At 40.1% G+C, this 18,758-nt stretch overlaps 1 protein-coding gene across 2 annotated transcripts in view; it reads left to right on the plus strand.

Annotated features, from left to right (window-relative positions):
- ELAPOR2 (endosome-lysosome associated apoptosis and autophagy regulator family member 2) overlaps positions 1-18,758 on the plus strand; it is a 216,534-nt gene that overhangs the window by 148,263 nt on the left and 49,513 nt on the right. For both annotated transcript variants that reach the window (XM_043873321.1, XM_043873322.1), the window contains 2 exons: positions 8,560-8,712; positions 9,325-9,413. In XM_043873321.1, coding sequence (XP_043729256.1) covers positions 8,560-8,712; positions 9,325-9,413 — 242 coding nt within the window. The remainder of the gene's footprint in view (positions 1-8,559; positions 8,713-9,324; positions 9,414-18,758) is intronic.

An 18,758-nucleotide genomic window follows, 5' to 3' on the forward strand; every position in this document is an offset into this window, starting at 1 on the left:
CAGATAAATTAGACTTTAAAATAAAGGATGTGAAAAGAGACAAAGAAGGACACTACATAATGATTAAAGGATCAATCCAAGAAGAAGATATAACAATTATAAATATATATGCACCCAACATAGGAGCACCGCAATATGTACGGCAAACACTAACGAGTATGAAAGAGGAAATTAATAGTAACACAATAATAGTGGGAGACTTTAATACCCCACTCACAACTATGGATAGATCAACTAAACAGAAAATTAACAAGGAAACACAAACTTAAAATGACACAATGGACCAGCTAGACCTAATTGATATCTATAGGACATTTCACCCCAAAACAATCAACTTCACCTTTTTCTCAAGTGCACACGGAACCTTCTCCAGAATAGATCACATCCTGGGCCATAAATCTGGTCTTGGAAAATTCAAAAAAATTGAAATCATTCCAGTCATCTTTTCTGACCACAGTGCAGTAAGATTAGATCTCAATTACAGGAAAAAAATTGTTAAAAATTCAAACATATGGAGGCTAAATAACACGCTTCTGAATAACCAACAAATCATAGAAGAAATCAAAAAAGAAATCAAAATATGTATAGAAATGAATGAAAATGAAAACACAACAACCCAAAACCTATGGGACACTGTAAAAGCAGTGCTAAGGGGAAGGTTCATAGCATTACAGGCTTACATCAAGAAACAAGAAAAAAGCCAAATAAATAACCTAACTCTACACCTAAAGCAATTAGAGAAGGAAGAAATGGAGAACCCCAGGGTTAGCAGAAGGAAAGAAATCTTAAAAATCAGGGCAGAAATAAATGCAAAAGAAACTAAAGAGACCATAGCAAAGATCAACAAAGCTAAAAGCTGGTTTTTTGAAAAAATAAACAAAATTGACAAACCATTAGCAAGACTCATTAAGAAACAAAGAGAGAAGAACCAAATTAACAAAATTAGAAATGAAAATGGAGAGATCACAACAGACAACACTGAAATACAAAGGATCATCAGAGACTACTACCAGCAGCTCTATGCCAATAAAATGGACAACTTGGATGAAATGGACAAATTCTTAGAAAAGTATAACTTTCCAAAACTAAACCAGGAAGAAATAGAAGATCTTAACAGACCCATCACAAGTAAGGAAAACAAAACTGTAATCAAAAATCTTCCAGCAAACTAAAGCCCAGGACCAGATGGCTTCACAGCTGAATTCTACCAAAAATTTAGAGAAGAGCTAACACCTATCTTACTCAAACTCTTCCAGAAAACTGCAGAAGAAGGCAAACTTCCAAACTCATTCTATGAGGCCACCATCACCCTGATTCCAAAACCAGACAAAGATGCCACAAAAAAGGAAAACTACAGGCCAATATCACTGATGAACATAGATGCAAAAATCCTTAACAAAAATCTAGCAAACAGAATTCAACAACATATTAAAAAGATCATACACCATGACCAAGTGGGCTTTATCCCAGGAATGCAAGGATTCTTTAATATCTGCAAATCAATCAATGTAATACACCACATTAACAAATTGAAAGATAAAAACCATATGATTATCTCAATAGATGCAGAGAAAGCCTTTGACAAAATTCAACACTCATTTATGATTAAAACTCTCCAAAAAGCAGGAATAGAAGGAACATACCTCAACATAATAAAAGCTATATATGACAAACCCACAGCAAGCATCACCCTCAATGGTGAAAAATTGAAGGCATTTCCCCTGAAATCAGGAACAAGACAAGGGTGCCCACTCTCACCACTACTATTCAACATAGTGTTGGAAGTTTTGGCCACGGCAATCAGAGCAGAAAAAGAAGTAAAAGGAATCCAGATAGGAAAAGAAGAAGTGAAACTCTCACTGTTTGCAGATGACATGATCCTCTACATAGAAAACCCTAAAGACTCTACCAGAAAATTACTAGAGCTAATCAATGAATATAGTAAAGTTGCAGGATATAAAATTAACACACAGAAATCCCTTGCATTCCTATATACTAACAATGAAAAAACAGAAAGAGAACTTAAGGAAACAATACCATTCACCATTGCAACAAAAAGAATAAAATACTTAGGAGTATATCTACCTAAAGAAACAAAAGACCTATACATAGAAAACTATAAAACACTGATGAAAGAAGTCAAAGAGGACACAAACAGATGGAGAAACATACCGTGTTCATGGATTGGAAGAATCAATATTGTCAAAATGGCTATTCTACCCAAAGCAATCTATAGATTCAATGCAATCCCTATCAAGCTACCAACGGTATTTTTCACAGAACTAGACCAAAGAATTTCACAATTTGTATGGAAATACAAAAAACCTCGAATAGCCAAAGTAATCTTGAGAAAGAAGAATGGAACTGGAGGAATCAACCTGCCTGACTTCAGACTCTACTACAAAGCCACAGTCATCAGGACAGTATGGTACTGGCACAAAGACAGAAATATAGATCAATGGAACAGAATAGAAAGCCCAGAGATAAATCCACGAACCTATGGACACCTTATCTTCGACAAAGGAGGCAAGGATATACAATGGAAAAAAGACAACCTCTTTAACAAGTGGTGCTGGGAAAACTGGTCAACCACTTGTAAAAGAATGAAACTAGAACACTTTCTAACACTATACACAAAAATAAACTCAAAATGGATTAAAGATCTAAATGTAAGACCAGAAACTATAAAACTCCTAGAGGAGAACATAGGCAAAACACTCTCCGACATAAATCACAGCAGGATCCTCTATGACCCACCTCCCAGAATATTGGAAATAAAAGCAAAACTAAACAAATGGGACCTAATGAAACTTAAAAGCTTTTGCACTACAAAGGAAACTATAAGTAAGGTGAAAAGACAGCCCTCAGATTGGGAGAAAATAATAGCAAATGAAGAAACAGACAAACGATTAATCTCAAAAATATACAAGCAACTCCTGCAGCTCAATTCCAGAAAAATAAATAACCCAATCAAAAAATGGGCCAAAGAACTAAACAGACATTTCTCCAAAGAAGACATACAGATGGCTAACAAACACATGAAAAGATGCTCAACATCACTCATTATCAGAGAAATGCAAATCAAAACCACAATGAGGTACCATTGCACGCCAGTCAGGATGGCTGCTCTCCAAAAGTCTACAAGCAATAAATGCTGGAGAGGGTGTGGAGAAAAGGGAACCCTCTTACACTGTTGGTGGGAATGCAAACTAGTACAGCCACTATGGAGAACAGTGTGGAAATTCCTTAAAAAACTGGAAATAGAACTGCCATATGACCCAGCAATGCTACTCCTGGGCATACACACCGAGAAAACCAGATCTGAAAGAGACACGTGCACCCCAGTGTTCATCACAGCACTGTTTATAATAGCCAGGACATGGAAGCAACCTAGATGGCCATCAGGAGATGAATGGATAAGGAAGCTGTGGTACATATACACCATGGAATATTACTCAGCCATTAAAAAGAATTCATTTGAACCAGTCCTAATGAGATGGATGAAACTGGAGCCCCTTATACAGAGTGAAGTAAGCCAGAAAGATAAAGAACATTACAGCATAGTAACACATATATATGGAATTTAGAAAGATGGTAACGATAACCCTATATGCAAAACAGAAAAAGAGACACAGAAATTCAGAACAGACTTTTGAACTCTGTGAGAGAATGTGAGGGTGGGATATTTCAAAAGAACAGCATGTATACTATCTATGGTGAAACAGATCACCAGCCCAGGTGGGATGCATGAGACAAGTGCTCGGGCCTGGTGCACTGGGAAGACCCAGAGGAATCGGGTGGAGAGGGAGGTGGGAGGGGGGATCGGGATGGGGAATACGTGTAACTGTATGGCTGATTCATATCAATGTATGACAAAACCCACTGAAATGTTGTGAAGTAATTAGCCTCCAACTAATAAAAAAATAAAAAAAAAAGAAAAGATAATAAAAAAAAAAAAGAAAAAAAAAAGATGGGCACAATAAAGGGCAGAAATGATATGGACCTAACAGAAGCAGAAGATATTAAGAAGAGGTGGCAGGAATACACAGAAGAACTATACAAAAAAGATCTTCATGACCCAGATAACCACAATGGTGTGATCACTCACCTAGAGCCAGACATCCTGAAACATGAAGTCAAATGGGCCTTAGGAAGAATCACTACAAACAAAGCTAGTGGAGGTGATGTAACTCCAGTTGAGCTATTTCAAATCCTGAAAGATGATGCTGTGAAAGTGCTGCACTCAGTATGCCAGCAAATTTGGAAAACTCAGCAGTGGCCACAGAACTGGAAAAGGTCAGTTTTCATTACAATCCCAAAGAAAAGCAATGCCAAAGAATGCTCAAACTACTGCACAGTTGCACTCATCTCACACGCTAGTAAAGTAATGCTCAAAATTCTCCAATCCAGGCTTCAGCAATACGTGAACTGTGTACTTCCAGATGTTCGAGCTGGATTTAGAAAAGGCAGAAGAACCAGAGATCAAATTGCCATCTGATGGATCATTGAAAAAGTGAGCGAGTTCCAGATAAACATCTATTTCTGCTTTATTGACTATGCCAAAGCCTTTGACTATGTGGATCACAACAAACTGTGGAAAATTCTTCAAGAGATGGGAATACTAGACCACCTGACCTGCCTCCTGAGATATTTGTATGTAAGTCAAGAAGCAACAGTTAGAACCAAACATGGAACAACATACCGTTTCCAAATCAGGAAAGGAGTATGTCAAGGCTATACATTGTCACCCTGCTCATTTAACTTATATGCAGAGTACAAGATGAGAAATAATGGGCTGGATGAAGCACAAGCTGGAATCAAGATTGCTGGGAAAAATGTCAATAACCTCAGATATGCAGATGACACCACCCTTATGGCAGAAAGTGAAGAAGTACTAAAAAGCCTCTTGATGAGAGGAGAGTGAAAAAGTTGGCTGAAAACTCAACATTCAGGAAACGAAGATCATGGCATCTGGTCCCATTACTTTGTGGCAAATAGATGGGGAAACAATGGAAACAGTGACAGCCTTTATTTTCTTCAACTCCAAAATCACTGCAGTTGGTGACTGCAGCCATGAAATTAAAAGACACTTGCTCCTTGGAAGAAAAGTTATGACCTACCTAACAGTATATTAAAAAGCAGAGATATTATTTTGCCAACAAAGGTCCATCTAGTCAAAGCTATGGTTTTTCCAGAGTCATGTATGGATATGAGAGTTGGACTATAAAGTCAGCTGAGTGCTGAAGAATTGATTCTTTTGAACTGTGGAGTTGGAGAGGACTCTTGAGAGTCCCTTGGACTGCAAGGAGATCCAACCAGTTCATCCTAAAGGAAATCAGTCCTGAATATTCATTGCAAGGACTGATGCTGAAGCTGAAGCTCCAGTACTTTGGCCACCTAATGTGAAGAACTGACTTATTGGAAAAGACCCTGATGCTGGGAAAGATTGGAGGCGGGAGGAGAACGGGGCGACAGAGGATGAGATCATTGGATGGCATCACTGACTCTATGGACATGAATTTGAGTAAGCTCTGGGAATTGGTGAAGGACAGGGAAGCCCGGCATGCTGCAGTCCATGGGGTCGCAAAGCGTCAGACTCGACTGAGTGACTGAACTGAACTGAGCTAATAGAGCTTCTCCATCTATGAATGCAAAGAATACAGTCAGTCTGATTTCACTATTGACCATCTTGTGATCTCCATGTGTAGAGTCTTCTCTTGTGTTGTTGAAATAGGGTGTTTCTATGCCAGTGCATTCTCTTGGCAAAACTCTGTTAGCCTTTGCCCTGCTTCACTGTGTTCTCCAAGGCCAGATTTGCCTGTTACTCCAGGTATCTCTTGACTCCCTAGTTTTGTGTTCCAGTCCCCTATAATGAAAAAGACATCTTTTTTGGGTGTTCTAGAAGGTCTTGTAGTTCTTCATAGAAATGTTCAACTTTAGCTTCTTCAGCATCACTGGTTGGGGCATAGACTTGGATTATTGTGATATTGAATGGTTTGCCTTGGAAATGAACAGAGATCATTCTGTCATTTTTGAGATTGCACCCAACTACTGCATTTCACATTCTTTTGTTGACTATGAGGGCTACTCCATTTATTCTAAGGAATTCTTGCCCACAGTAGTAGATATAATGGTCATCTGGGTTAAATTCATCCATTCCAGTCCATTTTAGTTCACTGATTCCTAAAATGTTGATGTTTACTCTTGCCGTCTTCTGTTTGACAACTTCCAATTTACCTTGATTCATGGACCTAACATTTCAGGTTCCTATGCAATATTGTTCTTTACAGCATCAGATTTCCATCACCAGTCACATATACAATTGGGTTTTATTTTTGCTTTGCCTCCATCTCTTCATTCTTTCTGGAGTTATTTCTCCACTGTTCTCCAGTAGCATATTGGGCACCTACCAACCTGGGGAATTCATCTTTCAGTGTCCTATCTTTTTGCCTTTTTATACTGTTTATGCAGTTCTCAAGGCAAGAATACTGAAGTGGTTTGCCATTCCCTTCTCCAGTGGACCACGTTTTGTTAGTAGTCTCCACCATGACCTGTCCATCTTGGGTGGCCCTAAATGGCATGGCTCATAGTTTCATTGAATTAGACAAGGCTTTGGTCCATGTGATCAGTTTGATTAGTGTTTTGTGGTTGTGGTTTTCATCCTGTCTACCCTCTGAAGGAGAAGGATCAAAGGCTTATGGAAGCTTGCTGATGGGAGAGAAACTGACTGATGCAGAAACTGGGTCTTGTTCTGATGGGCAGGGCCATACTCAGTAAATCTTTAATCCAATTTTCTGTTGATGGGAGGGGCTGTGTTCCCTCCCTGTTGTTTGACCTGAGGCCAAACTATGGTGGAGGTGATGAAGATAATGGCGGCCTCCTTCAATAGGTCCCATGCATGTGCTGCTGCACTCAGTGCCCCCGACCCTGCACCAGGCCATCACTGACCCACGCCTCTGCCGGAGACTCCTGAACACTCACGGGCAAGTCTGGGTCAGTGTCTTTTGGGGTCACTGCTCCTTTCTCCTGGGTCCTGGTGTGCAAAACGTTTTGTTTGTTCCCTCCAAGAGTCTGTTTCTCCAGACCTGTGTAAGCTCTGGTGGTTCTGTGGTGGCATTAATGGTGACCTTCTCCAAGAGGGCTTATGCCATTCCCAGGTCTGCTGCACCCAGAGCCCCAGCTCCTGTGGCAGTCCACTGCTGACCCATACCACCCGTACCTCTGCAGGAGACACTCAAACACGGTTCTGGCTCAGTCTCTGTGGAGTCTCTGGGTCCTGGTGCACACACGGTTTTGTTTGTGCCCTCCAAGAGTCTGTTTCCCCAGTCCTGTTTAAGTTCTTGCAGCTCTATGATGGGGTTATTGGCGACTTCCTCCAAGAAGGCTTATGCCATACCCAGGTCTGCTGCACCCAGAACCTCTGCCCCTGCAGCAGGCGACTGCTGACCCATACCTTCACAGGAGACACTCAAACACTCAAAGGTATATCTCAAAGATGGGTCTGGCTCAGTCTCTGAGAAGTCTTCTGGTGCACACAAGGTTTTGTTTGAGCCCTCCAAGCATCTCTGGTGGGTATTGGGTTTGGTTCTAAATGTATTTCATCCCTCCTGCCATCTTGCTGGGGCTTCTCCTTTGCCCTTGGATGTGGGGTATATTGTTTTCATGGAATCAAACATTCTCCTGTCGACAGTTGATCAGCAGTGAGTTGTAATTTTGGAGTTCTCGCAGGAGAAGATGAGCGCACGTCCTTCTACTCTGCCATCTTGCTGCAGAATCTCGTACACTGATTATATACCTCTATCAAATCTGAATCTCTTAACTGTGCACTGTACTTCAGTGTTCAATTCAGTATGCATCCCTGCTCTCTGAAAACAGTAAATACATTTGTGATGTTGAATTAATGGTACGTAAAAGACCTGGGTTGAGCTTACTATTAATATTTCTCTCTCACTTCTGGTAGCAGAAGCAAGGACACACTGATTTGTTGCTGTTGGGCCCTCCCCCTATGCTCTCTCTCCCATTACCACACAGGGTGACACAGGGCCCTCCCTCCATGCTCTCTCTCCCATTACCACACAGAGCGACACAGGGTCCTCCCTCCATGCTCTTTCCTCCATTACCACACAGGGTGACACAGGGCCCTCCCTCCATGCTCTTTCCTCCATTACCACACAGGGTGACACAGGGCCCTCCCTCCATGCTCTTTCCTCCATTACCACACAGGGTGACACAGGGCCCTCCCTCCATGCTCTCTCTCCCATTACCACACAGGGTGACACAGGGCCCTCCCTCCATGCTCTCTCTCCCATTACCACACAGGGTGACACAGGGCCCTCCCTCCATGCTCTTTCCTCCATTACCACACAGGGTGACACAGGGCCCTCCCTCCATGCTCTTTCCTCCATTACCACACAGGGTGACACAGGGCCCTCCCTCCATGCTCTTTCCTCCATTACCACACAGGGTGACACAGGGCCCTCCCTCCATGCTCTCTCTCCCATTACCACACAGGGTGACACAGGGCCCTCCCTCCATGCTCTGTCTCCCATTACCACACAGGGGTGGCCTACACATCAGAATGCTTTCCATGCAAACCCGGCACCTTCAGTGACAAACCAGGTTCGTTCATCTGCCAAGTGTGTCCCAGAAACACCTATTCTGAGAAGGGAGCCAAAGAATGCATCAGGTGTGACGAGGACTCCCAATTTTCGGGTAAGATGAGTCTCCAGTTTATACTCTTTGATCTTTTCTGCTAAATTTATGTTTGTGGACAGTGTATAGTCATAAGCCAGAAATCACACATACAATGTGATGAAAACAGTGGGCCAGAAACCAAAGTCCTGAAATGAATCCATACTTAGTGGATAAAACAGGATTTCTAATTACCTCTTTCTAAAGAAGTTTTCTTTTTGTCCATAATGTTTTCTGTTCCACAACCCCCAGGTAGCTGTTTTGGATATGTTTATACGTGCCTAGAAAAATTCAAATTGTACTTTTAGATGATTCGTTGGCATGGAGATGTACTTAGAAACTTAATTTGTTCCAGATTTACAACATGCAGTGATAATGGAGGAAATCTAATGTTTTCTTAGAAACTATGATATACTTCTTGTGTACCTTAGAAACATTTGTTGCTCTAGGAAAAATAAAAATCCAGGCCTTCATTTGTTCTAGGCCTAACTAGTTCTACCTAAATTCTTCTGGCAAGATTATTTTTACTTTTCACTTGTCTGCTTTTTGTTTGTTTGCTTGTTTTCATGTTTGCCTTTTTCTTGGCATCACAACATGAATGACTCATCTCTGAAATGCACTCTTGTGTTGCAGAAGAAGGATCCAGCGAGTGTACCGAGCGCCCTCCCTGTACCTCAAAAGACTATTTCCAGATCCACACTCCATGTGATGAGGAAGGAAAGGTACAGGCTATGTTCAGTCAGCTACATCCCTCATTTATCCACCCCTTTTCCCATTTTGAGCAGACTGCAGTTTGTTCCTTAGACAGATATAAATGAGCAGATATATAGCACGTGTGTTTAAGTAGCACAGAGGAAACTTAAGAATTTAGGCTCCTAAGCCCACCTTTCTGGCTTTGACTTTCATATCTACTGCTTATGAGGTCTTCCCTGTAGGTAGCTCAAATGGTAAAGAATCTGCATGCGATGCAGGAGACCAGGGCTTAATCCCTAGGTTGGGAAGTTCCTCTAGAGAAGCAGTCCACTCCAGTATTCTTGCCTGAGAGAGAATTCCATGGACACAGAAGCCTGGCAGGGTCACACGGGGGTCCATGGGGTTGCAAAGAGTCAGACATGACTGAGCCACTAACACACACTGCTTATTAGTGCTATGTTGTGTGCTCTAAATTATGTGCTCTAAGTCTCAGTTTTTTTCATCTGTACAATGGGAATAATATCAGTACTTATTTCATAGGACTGCTGTGAAAATACATGAGATACTCAATTTAAGGTTCCCTAACACAGTGCCTGGTGCATAGTGAGGGCTCAGGTACTGCTATTTTAAACAGTTAAATTTTTTCAGGAATATTAGTATCAGAAGAGCACAGCCTTAAAATGTGTTCTGAGACTCACAGAATGAAGATGCTGTTTAACTTCTCTTTAATTATTTGGTTACTCAGTAGGTTCAGTCAATAAAAGCCATGCAGCCATAGGCTGATGGCAGATTGCTGTGTAATTGCATTTAGAAAATACAAAGTAATTATCATATAAATGGCACTTAGCCAGAGGAAGGGTACAAACCCGAACTCTGAAGTTGACCTGCCATTGTCTTAATTAAAAAGTTAGCCTTACCAGTCTATGTTGGTAGGAGAAACTGAGATTAAGCCCATTTCAGCATTCTTTGTGTGTGTTTGCATCTTTGAAATAATGACATTTATTTTTGTCCTTAGGTTCTAATCTACAATTTTTATATTTATATAATTGTTCATCTTACCCTTAGTCCTTAAGCTTTTAAAATTTACTGTCCAATACTTAAGACCATGTATATTCTTATATTTACAGTATAGCAAGTACTTAGAATAGGTCAAAGGAAGGACAGTTTAAATTATGGACATTTTCATTTAGAAGTACATCTCTTAAATTCAATCAGAAGAGTAACGTTAAAAGTTTTTAAAGAGCAAAGATTTATGAAGTATGAAGTATGATGTTGAATGTCCTTTAATGGCCAAGTAAGAGCTATTTCTATTTAGAAAAATATATGCAGAGAGCCACTGCATGCTAAGTCACTTCAGTTGTGTCTGACTGTTTGTGATCCTATGGACTGTAGCCCACCAGGCTTCTCTGTCCATGGGGATTCTGCAGGCAAGAATACTGGAGTGGGTTTCTGTGCCTTCCTCCATTAAGGTGGGTTGAAAGTACTTTGGAATAATGTTTCTTTAGCTAAACATTTTTTGGCTGAACTTTCCTTTATGATGAGTAAGGCAAATTAAATTTAGTTTATTTTATGTTCAGTTCAGTTCAGTTTAGGCACTCTGTTGTGTCCAACTCCTTGCTACCCCATGGTCTGCAGCAGGCCAGGTTTTCCTTTCCATCACCAGCTCCCAAAGCTTACTCAAACTCATGTCCACTGAGTCAGTGATGCCATCCAACCATCTCATCCTCTGTTTGTCCACTTCTCCTCCCGCCTTCAATCTTTCCCAGCATCAGGGTCTTTTCCAATGAGTCAGTTAGTTCTTCACATCAGTTGGCCAGAGTATTGGAGTTTCAGATTCAGCATCGTTCCAATGAATATTCCTGATTTCCTTTAGGATTGACTGTTTTGATCTCTTTGTTGTCCAAGGGATTCTCAAGAGTCTTCTTCAATGCTACAGTTCAAAAGCATCAATTCTTTAGGACTCATCTTTCTTTATAGTCTAGTTCTCACATCCATACATGATTACTGGAAAAGTCATTGCTTTGACTAGATGGACCTTTGTCGGCAAAGTAATGTCTCTGCTTTTTAATATGCTGTCTAGGTTGGTCATAGCTTTTCTTCCAATGTGCAAGTGTCTTTTAATTTCATGGTTGCAGTCACCAATGGCAGTGATTTTGGAGCCCAAGAATATAAAGTCTGTTGCTGTTTCCATTGTTTCCCCATCTATTTGCCATGAAGTGATGGGACCAGATGCCATGATCTTTGTTTTCTGAATGTTGAGTTTTAAGCCAACTTTTTCACTCTTCTCTTTCACTTTCATCAAGAGGCTCTTTAGTTCTTCTTCACTTTCTGCCATAAGGGTGGTGTCATCTGCATATCTGAAGTTATTAATATTTCTCCTGGCAGTCTTGATTCCAGCTTGTGCTTCCTCCAGCCCAGCATTTCTCATGATGTACTCTGCATATAAGTTAAATGAGCAGGGTGATAATATACTGCCTTGACATACTCCTTTCCCGATTTGGAACCAGTCTGTTGTTCCATGTTTGTTTCTAACTGTTGCTTCTTGACCTGCATACAGATTTCTCAGGAGGCAGGTCAGGTGGTCTGCTATTCCCATCTCTTGAAGAATTTTCCACAGTTTGTTGTGATCCACACAGTCAAAGGCTTTGGTGTAGTCAATAAAGCAGAAGTAGATGTTTTTCTGGAAGTCTCTTGCTTTTTTGATGATCCAGCAGTTGTTGGCAATTTGATCTCTGGTTCCTCTGTCTTTTCTAAATCCAGCTTGAACATCTGGAAGTTGCTGGTTTATGTACGGTTGAAGCCTGGCTTGGAGAATTTTGAGCACGTGTGAGATGAGTGCAGTTGTGCGGTAGTTTGAACATTCTTTGGCTTTTGAATGAAAACTGATCTTTTCCAGTCCTGTGCCCACTGCTGAGTTTTCCAAATTTGCTGGCATATTCAGTGCAGCACTCTCACAGCATCATCTTTTGGGATTTCAAATAGCTTAGCTGGAATTTCATGACCTCCACTAGTTTTGTTTATAGTGATGCTTCCTAAGGCCCACTTGACTTCACATTCCAGGATGTCTGGCTCTAGGTGAGTGATCACACCATCATGGTTATCTGGGTCATGAAGATCTTTTTTGTATAGTTCTTCTATGTATTCTTGCCACCTCTTAATATCTTCAGCTTCTGTTAGGTCCATATCATTTCTGTCCTTAATTGTGCCCATCTTTGCATGAAATTTTCCCTTAGTGTCTCTAATTTTCTTGAAGAGGTCTCTACTCTTTCCCATTTTATTGTTTTCCTCTATTTCTTTAAAATGATCACTGAGGAAGGCTTTCTTATCTCTCTGTGCTATTCTTTGGAACTGTAGTGTTTAATTAAACTGTAAAGAAGGCTGAGCACTGAAGAATTGATGCTGTTGACCATGGTGCTGGAGAAGAATCTTAAGAGTCCCTTGTTCTGCATGGAGATCAAACCAGTCAGTCCTAAAGGAAATCAACCCTGAATAGTCACTGGAAGGACTGATGGTGAACCTGAATCTCCAATACTTTGGCACCTAATGTGAAGAGCTGATTCATTAGAAAAGACCCTGATGCTGGAAAAGATTGAAGTCAGGCGGAGAAGGGGATGGCAGGTGATGAGATAGTTGGATGTCACCACTGACCCAATGGACATGAATTTGAGCAAGCTCCGGGTAATGGTGAAGGACAGGGAGGCCTTGTGTGTTGCTGTCCATGGGGTCAGAGAGAGTTGGACATCACTGGGAATTGATGCTTTAAACTGTGGTGTTGGAGGAGACTCTTGAGAGTCCCTTGGACTGCAAGGAGATCCAAGCAGTTCATCCTAAAGGAGATCAGTCCTGGGTGTTCATTGGAAGGACTGATGTTAAAGCTAAAACTCCAATACTTTGGCCACCTCATGCGAAGAGCTGACTCATTGGAAAAGACCCTGTTGCTGGGAGGGATTGGGGGCAGGAGGAGAAGGGGATGACAGAGGATGAGATGGCTGGATGGCATCACCGACTCAATGGGCATGGGATTGGGTGGATTCCAGGAGCTGGTGATGGACAGGGAGGCCTGGTGTGCTGCATTCATGGGGTCACAAAGAGTCGGACACGACTGAGCAACTGAACTGAACTGAGCACTGAACAACAATAAAAACATTACTGAAGTGTTAATGAATAAGATCTTATATACAAATGGATCTTGTTTTGCTATAATAAAAATATTCAAAAATAATGTTTTTATTATGTCAATGAGTAATGATGTCAGTAAACAGAATGATAAAATCTAGTTGGCCTGTGCTTAAAGAAGGCATGCTGCGGTTCATGGGGTCGCAAAGAGTCAGACACTAGTGAGCGACTGAATTAAACTGAACTGAACTAAAGAAGTAGAGTACACATATTAATATAGAATGTACGGGGTGCACATACATGCCTACACACACATATGGGCACATGTGTACACCCACAGGCATATTTGTGTACACAGATACACAAAAATTGTGCTCCTTTTGTGTTCTTGATATATAGCAAAGCAGTGTACCAGCACTCCATAAACTCAGTGATTCTTTTCTAAAAATTTTTATTGGAGTATAGTTGATTTACAATCTTGTATTAGTTTCTGCTGTATAGTAAAGTGAATCAGTTATACATATACACATATCCACTCTTTATTCTTTTCCCAGATAGGTCATTATGGATTACTGAGTAGAATTCCCTATGCTATACTATAGGTCCTTATTAATTATCTCTTTTATATCACTGATTCTTTAAAAACTGATTTAAGTCTTACTTTAAGAGAGAGATTTCTAGCTTCAGAAGTGAACAAAAAGCAATGGGAACTTAATTAGATAACAGATACAGTGAAGACATGTCTATTATACACATTCATTCAAATATTTTCTAATTTTTTTTTTATTACTTTTTTTTTCCAGTGGGTTTTGTCATACATTGTATTTTCTAATTTTATTTCAACATTTTCGTTTGTTCTGGTTTCATCTTTTTAAGAGTTATTTATTCTTGCTTGGAGTAGCCTGGTGATTTGCTGGTGGCTTAATGATGTTTCCCAGGGCATTCATCGACTGTGTTTTGACTCTTATTGTCCTGTCATGCTCTTTTCATCTTATTATCCCCTTGCTTGGAGAGCATCATTAAGGGAAATGGCTCTTGAGGTATACAGATTTTGAACATTGTAATTCATATGACACAGGAATGTTCAAGTTTTTGAAACTTAGTTGTTTGCTTGCTTCGTGCCTATCAGTTCAGTTCAGTTGCTCAGTTGTGTTGGACTCTTTGTGACCCCATGAATCGCAGCACGCCAGGCCTCCTTGTCCATCACCAGCTCCTGGAGTCTACCTAAACCCATGTCCATTGAGTCGGTGATGCCATCCATCCATCTCATCCTCTGTCATCCCCTTCTCCTCCTGCCCCCAAATCCCTCCCAGCAACAGGGTCTTTTCCAATGAGTCAACTCTTCGCATGAGGTGGCCAAAGTACTGGAGTTTCAGCTTCAACATCAGTCCTTCCAATGAACACCTAGGACTGATCTCCTTTAGGATGGACTGGTTGGATCTCCTTGCAGTCCAAGGGACTCTCAAGAGTCTCCTCCAACACCACAGTTCAAAAGCATCAATTCTTCAGCGCTCAGCTTTCTTCACAGTCCAACTCTCACATCCATACATGACTGCTGGAAAAACCATAGCCTTGACTAGATGGACCTTTGTTGACAAAGTAATGTCTCTGCTTTTTAATATGCTGCCTGCCTATAGGATACACTTTTAAGGAAAATTTTAATTGGTAACTGTAACCATTCTAATCCTGATTAATAGACTCTCATTCACATCATGAAAAATGTGGAGTGTCTACTCATTCACCTATTCATTTGATGAATCATTACTGAGCACTGGTTATATGCAGAGTGCTGAGTGATGAGGGCAGAGCCAAGTAAGAACAGGTAGAAGAAGATACATGTCTCCATAGACTGCAGGGCAGTTGTTCAGCTTTGGTGAGCATCAGACTCCCTTGGAGGTTCCTGTCCCAGATTTTCTGTTTCAGTAGATCCAGGGCATGGCCTGAGAATGTACATTTCTAAGAAGTTCCCAGGTAATTCTGACTCTACTGGTCCAAAATCTCAGCAATTTGGGAACATCTGGTCTAGACTTTAGAAAAAGAGATAGTCTGTCATAGAAAATGAGTCATTATTTCTGATTGTTATTAGTGCTATAGCAGAGAAGTCTGAGCTTTAGAGTGCTCTTACCAAATCAGGGAAGGCTTCAGAGCTATGTAAAACCTGGGTGAAATGTTTATAAAAAAAAATTGTAAGATCAAATGTTTTACATATAGTTCTTAAACTAGCCATATAGCCACTAATCATATCATTTGGTCCACAGCCCTCTGTCTTATCCACAGGGAGATAATGAGAAGCTCTATAAAATATTTTGTTAATATTAAAAGATGCCCTCTCTTGAGGAATACTTGTCTGTTATCACTGGTCAACATTCTTTTGGGCTGAAATCTCAAGCACTGAATCTTTGCATGTGTTTGTATATAGATATATAGGTGTACCTCATGCAACGTTTGTAAAATGTGGGTTCTAAGCAAGCTTTAGAGAACAAAACACAATGAAAATTTCAAGTTCACTCACTACTGTGAAAGCACGCCTACTCTAGCACTTGCTTATGTCATGAGTTGTATCCAGTGCAACTCCCTACTCTCACCCCCACATTCTGGTCACACTCAGGCTCCATACCATGTCAGTTTGGCTTCTGTAGTTGGAGATAATTATGAAATTAATGTATTGAATTTAAAAAATACTTTTCAGAATTTGGGTGGGAACAGGCAGGGCAGGGGTCCCTTGACTCATGTGACTGGGGAAGTTATCACAGAGCAAACAGTTTTACCAAGCCTTTCTTTTGCTCTTCTCACTGATATTCTTGGCTCAGTTTGATTTCCTTCTCAGATAGCTTCTTTCTGTGGTTCCAGATACACTCTGATATCTCCACTCAGCCACTATCATCCTTACAGCATTTGATCAAAGGAGGGCTGAACAAAGTTTCTGAAAATACTGGCCCTGCTTGAATCTCGAGCCCATCTCAGACCAGCCATTCTGTCCAGTAGTGTGAGCTACTCTGGTTATACCGCTTAGTTCACCTGCTAATCTCTATGGCTGGGAAGGCTAGACCATGTGGCTCCCAGTTCCTGTCATCGTCACATAAGTTAGTTCCAAAAGAGAAAGAGATACTGTCTGTTAGCACAATAAAATGAGAGTGATTCTGCATAGACTCCAGAACACATCACTCTTAAATAACGTAGATCTGGCAAGATTGTCTTGAAATCCTGGGAATTCCCACAGAATTTTGCACATACCTCTTTTGATACTTATGTGATGATCAGCATTTGCAATGCTTTGATATGTTGTTGTTTTTCAGTTGCTAAGTCATGTCCAACTCTTTGCAACCCCATGGACTGCAGCACTGCAGGCTTCCCTGTCCTCCACTATCTCTCGGATTTTGTTCAAGTTAATGTCCATTGCGTTGGTGATGCTATCCAACCATCTCATTCTCTGCCGCCTTCTTCTTTTGCCTTCAGTCTTTCCTGGCATCAGGGTCTTTTCCAGTGAGTCGGCTGTTCACATCAGGTGGCCAAATTATTGGAGTTTCAGTATCATTCCTTCCAAAATATTCAGGGTTGATTTTCTTTAGGATTGACTAGTGTGATCTCCTTGCAGTCCATGGCACTCTCTGGAGTCTTCTTTGATATGAGATCACTTTATGCAAATACTTGTAAAGATGACTGTTTCCTTCACTGAACTCTCTTCTTCCCATAGACAGAAACATGTTCTTAATTATTAAAAAAAAAAATAAAAAGTTTAGCTCTAGTAGAGTACCCAGAATGCAGAAGGTAATGAATTATCTTTTGAATGAATTAATGAATGAGAGAATTAGTAAGTGAATATATGATTAACACAGTTAGAGTGTTGTATTCTGTCCTCTGTAGAGGCTTGAGGAAATTTTGACAAAGTGGGAAGACCCCAGAGAAAAGAAGTAGATGTTAATTACTTCATATGAAATATTATTGAAGTTACTAGAAATATTGTTTCATATTGGAGGAAAGACCCCATTGGATGGTGGACTGGTGATCATCTTTCTGATGTTTCCTACTAGTCCAAAAGAGATTTGATCTCTTTCCTTTGAGTAACCATGACATTTCATGTTTCTCTTGGAAATGATGATGATGACGATGATAATAGTAATAGTAGTGATAGTGTTAATAGCAGAAGCAGGTGTCATTTACATATTTATCTGCATGCTTGCTCTGTGTGTATATTCAAACATTGCTTTCAGTTCTTTTTTTCAACAGCTGTGTAACTAGACATTAGTATACCCAGTTTGAAAATGAGAAAACTGAGGCTTAATGAGATTAAATAATTTTTCTAAGGTCATAGCTATTTATGGCTATGTCTTAAGACTAGAATTCTAATCAACTCTGTTGTTTTCCAAATCTGATGCTTTTGTATCCTCTCCATATATTTTCTTTTTATATTATAGCAGTTTGTAAATCTTTCTCTTACAAACAGAGGTTTGTAAACCTCTTTCAGAACAGTTTGTCTTACTAATATTTAAATTTCCTACAATTCTTTCTTCTACATGTTGTAGATACTTAGTAAGAATTTCCTGAATAGTAAGTTTAAACATTTGAAAGAAAGTCTTAGAATAAAAAACAAATAGACCTTTTTGTGTTATCCCATAAGGCAAAATTTGTATTTATTAGGCAAATTTAAAGAACATAAATTCCAGTTGTATGTAATGATGTTCTAACAACCAGAACTTCCCAGTTCTGGAACAGCATGTTTTGCCAAATTGGAAACTTTTTGTCAAGGCTACAGAGTGCCTGGTAGGGAAGGGCATTTTAGAAGTGAAATTTTTAGAGAGAAGACATCCAACCGTGGGACTTTTTCATTTCTGAGTCTAGGAAATTGTTGCATCATAAAGGGTTTGCTAGTGTTTTTGTGTCATATTGTCTAGTACTTTCTTTGCTCTTTAAATTCAATATTACAAATCGTTTTAACGATCAAGGTCTGTAACAGTCCTTCTGAGTTTTATAGCAGAAGTAAGATGTAGAGAACATAAAAAATAGGGTTTACAGGGATATGGGTTTAGATGTGCCTTTCTTCCTATGTGATTTAAGCAAGTGGAATGATGTACTTGGAGCCTTTGTTTCTTAATTAGGATGATGGAAAAACAACGTGGCGTTTTTCAGTGACTAGGGATTTCTGAATTTAAAATAAAAATTTCACAAGTCTTCTTTAACATCTTTACTTAAAAGAAAGCTTTACTGAGATGTAATTCTCATACCATAAGGTCATCCATGTAAAGCGTCGATTCAGTTTA

This window comes from Cervus elaphus, chromosome 18 (assembly GCF_910594005.1).
Source record: "Cervus elaphus chromosome 18, mCerEla1.1, whole genome shotgun sequence".
Classification (NCBI taxonomy): domain Eukaryota; kingdom Metazoa; phylum Chordata; class Mammalia; order Artiodactyla; family Cervidae; genus Cervus; species Cervus elaphus.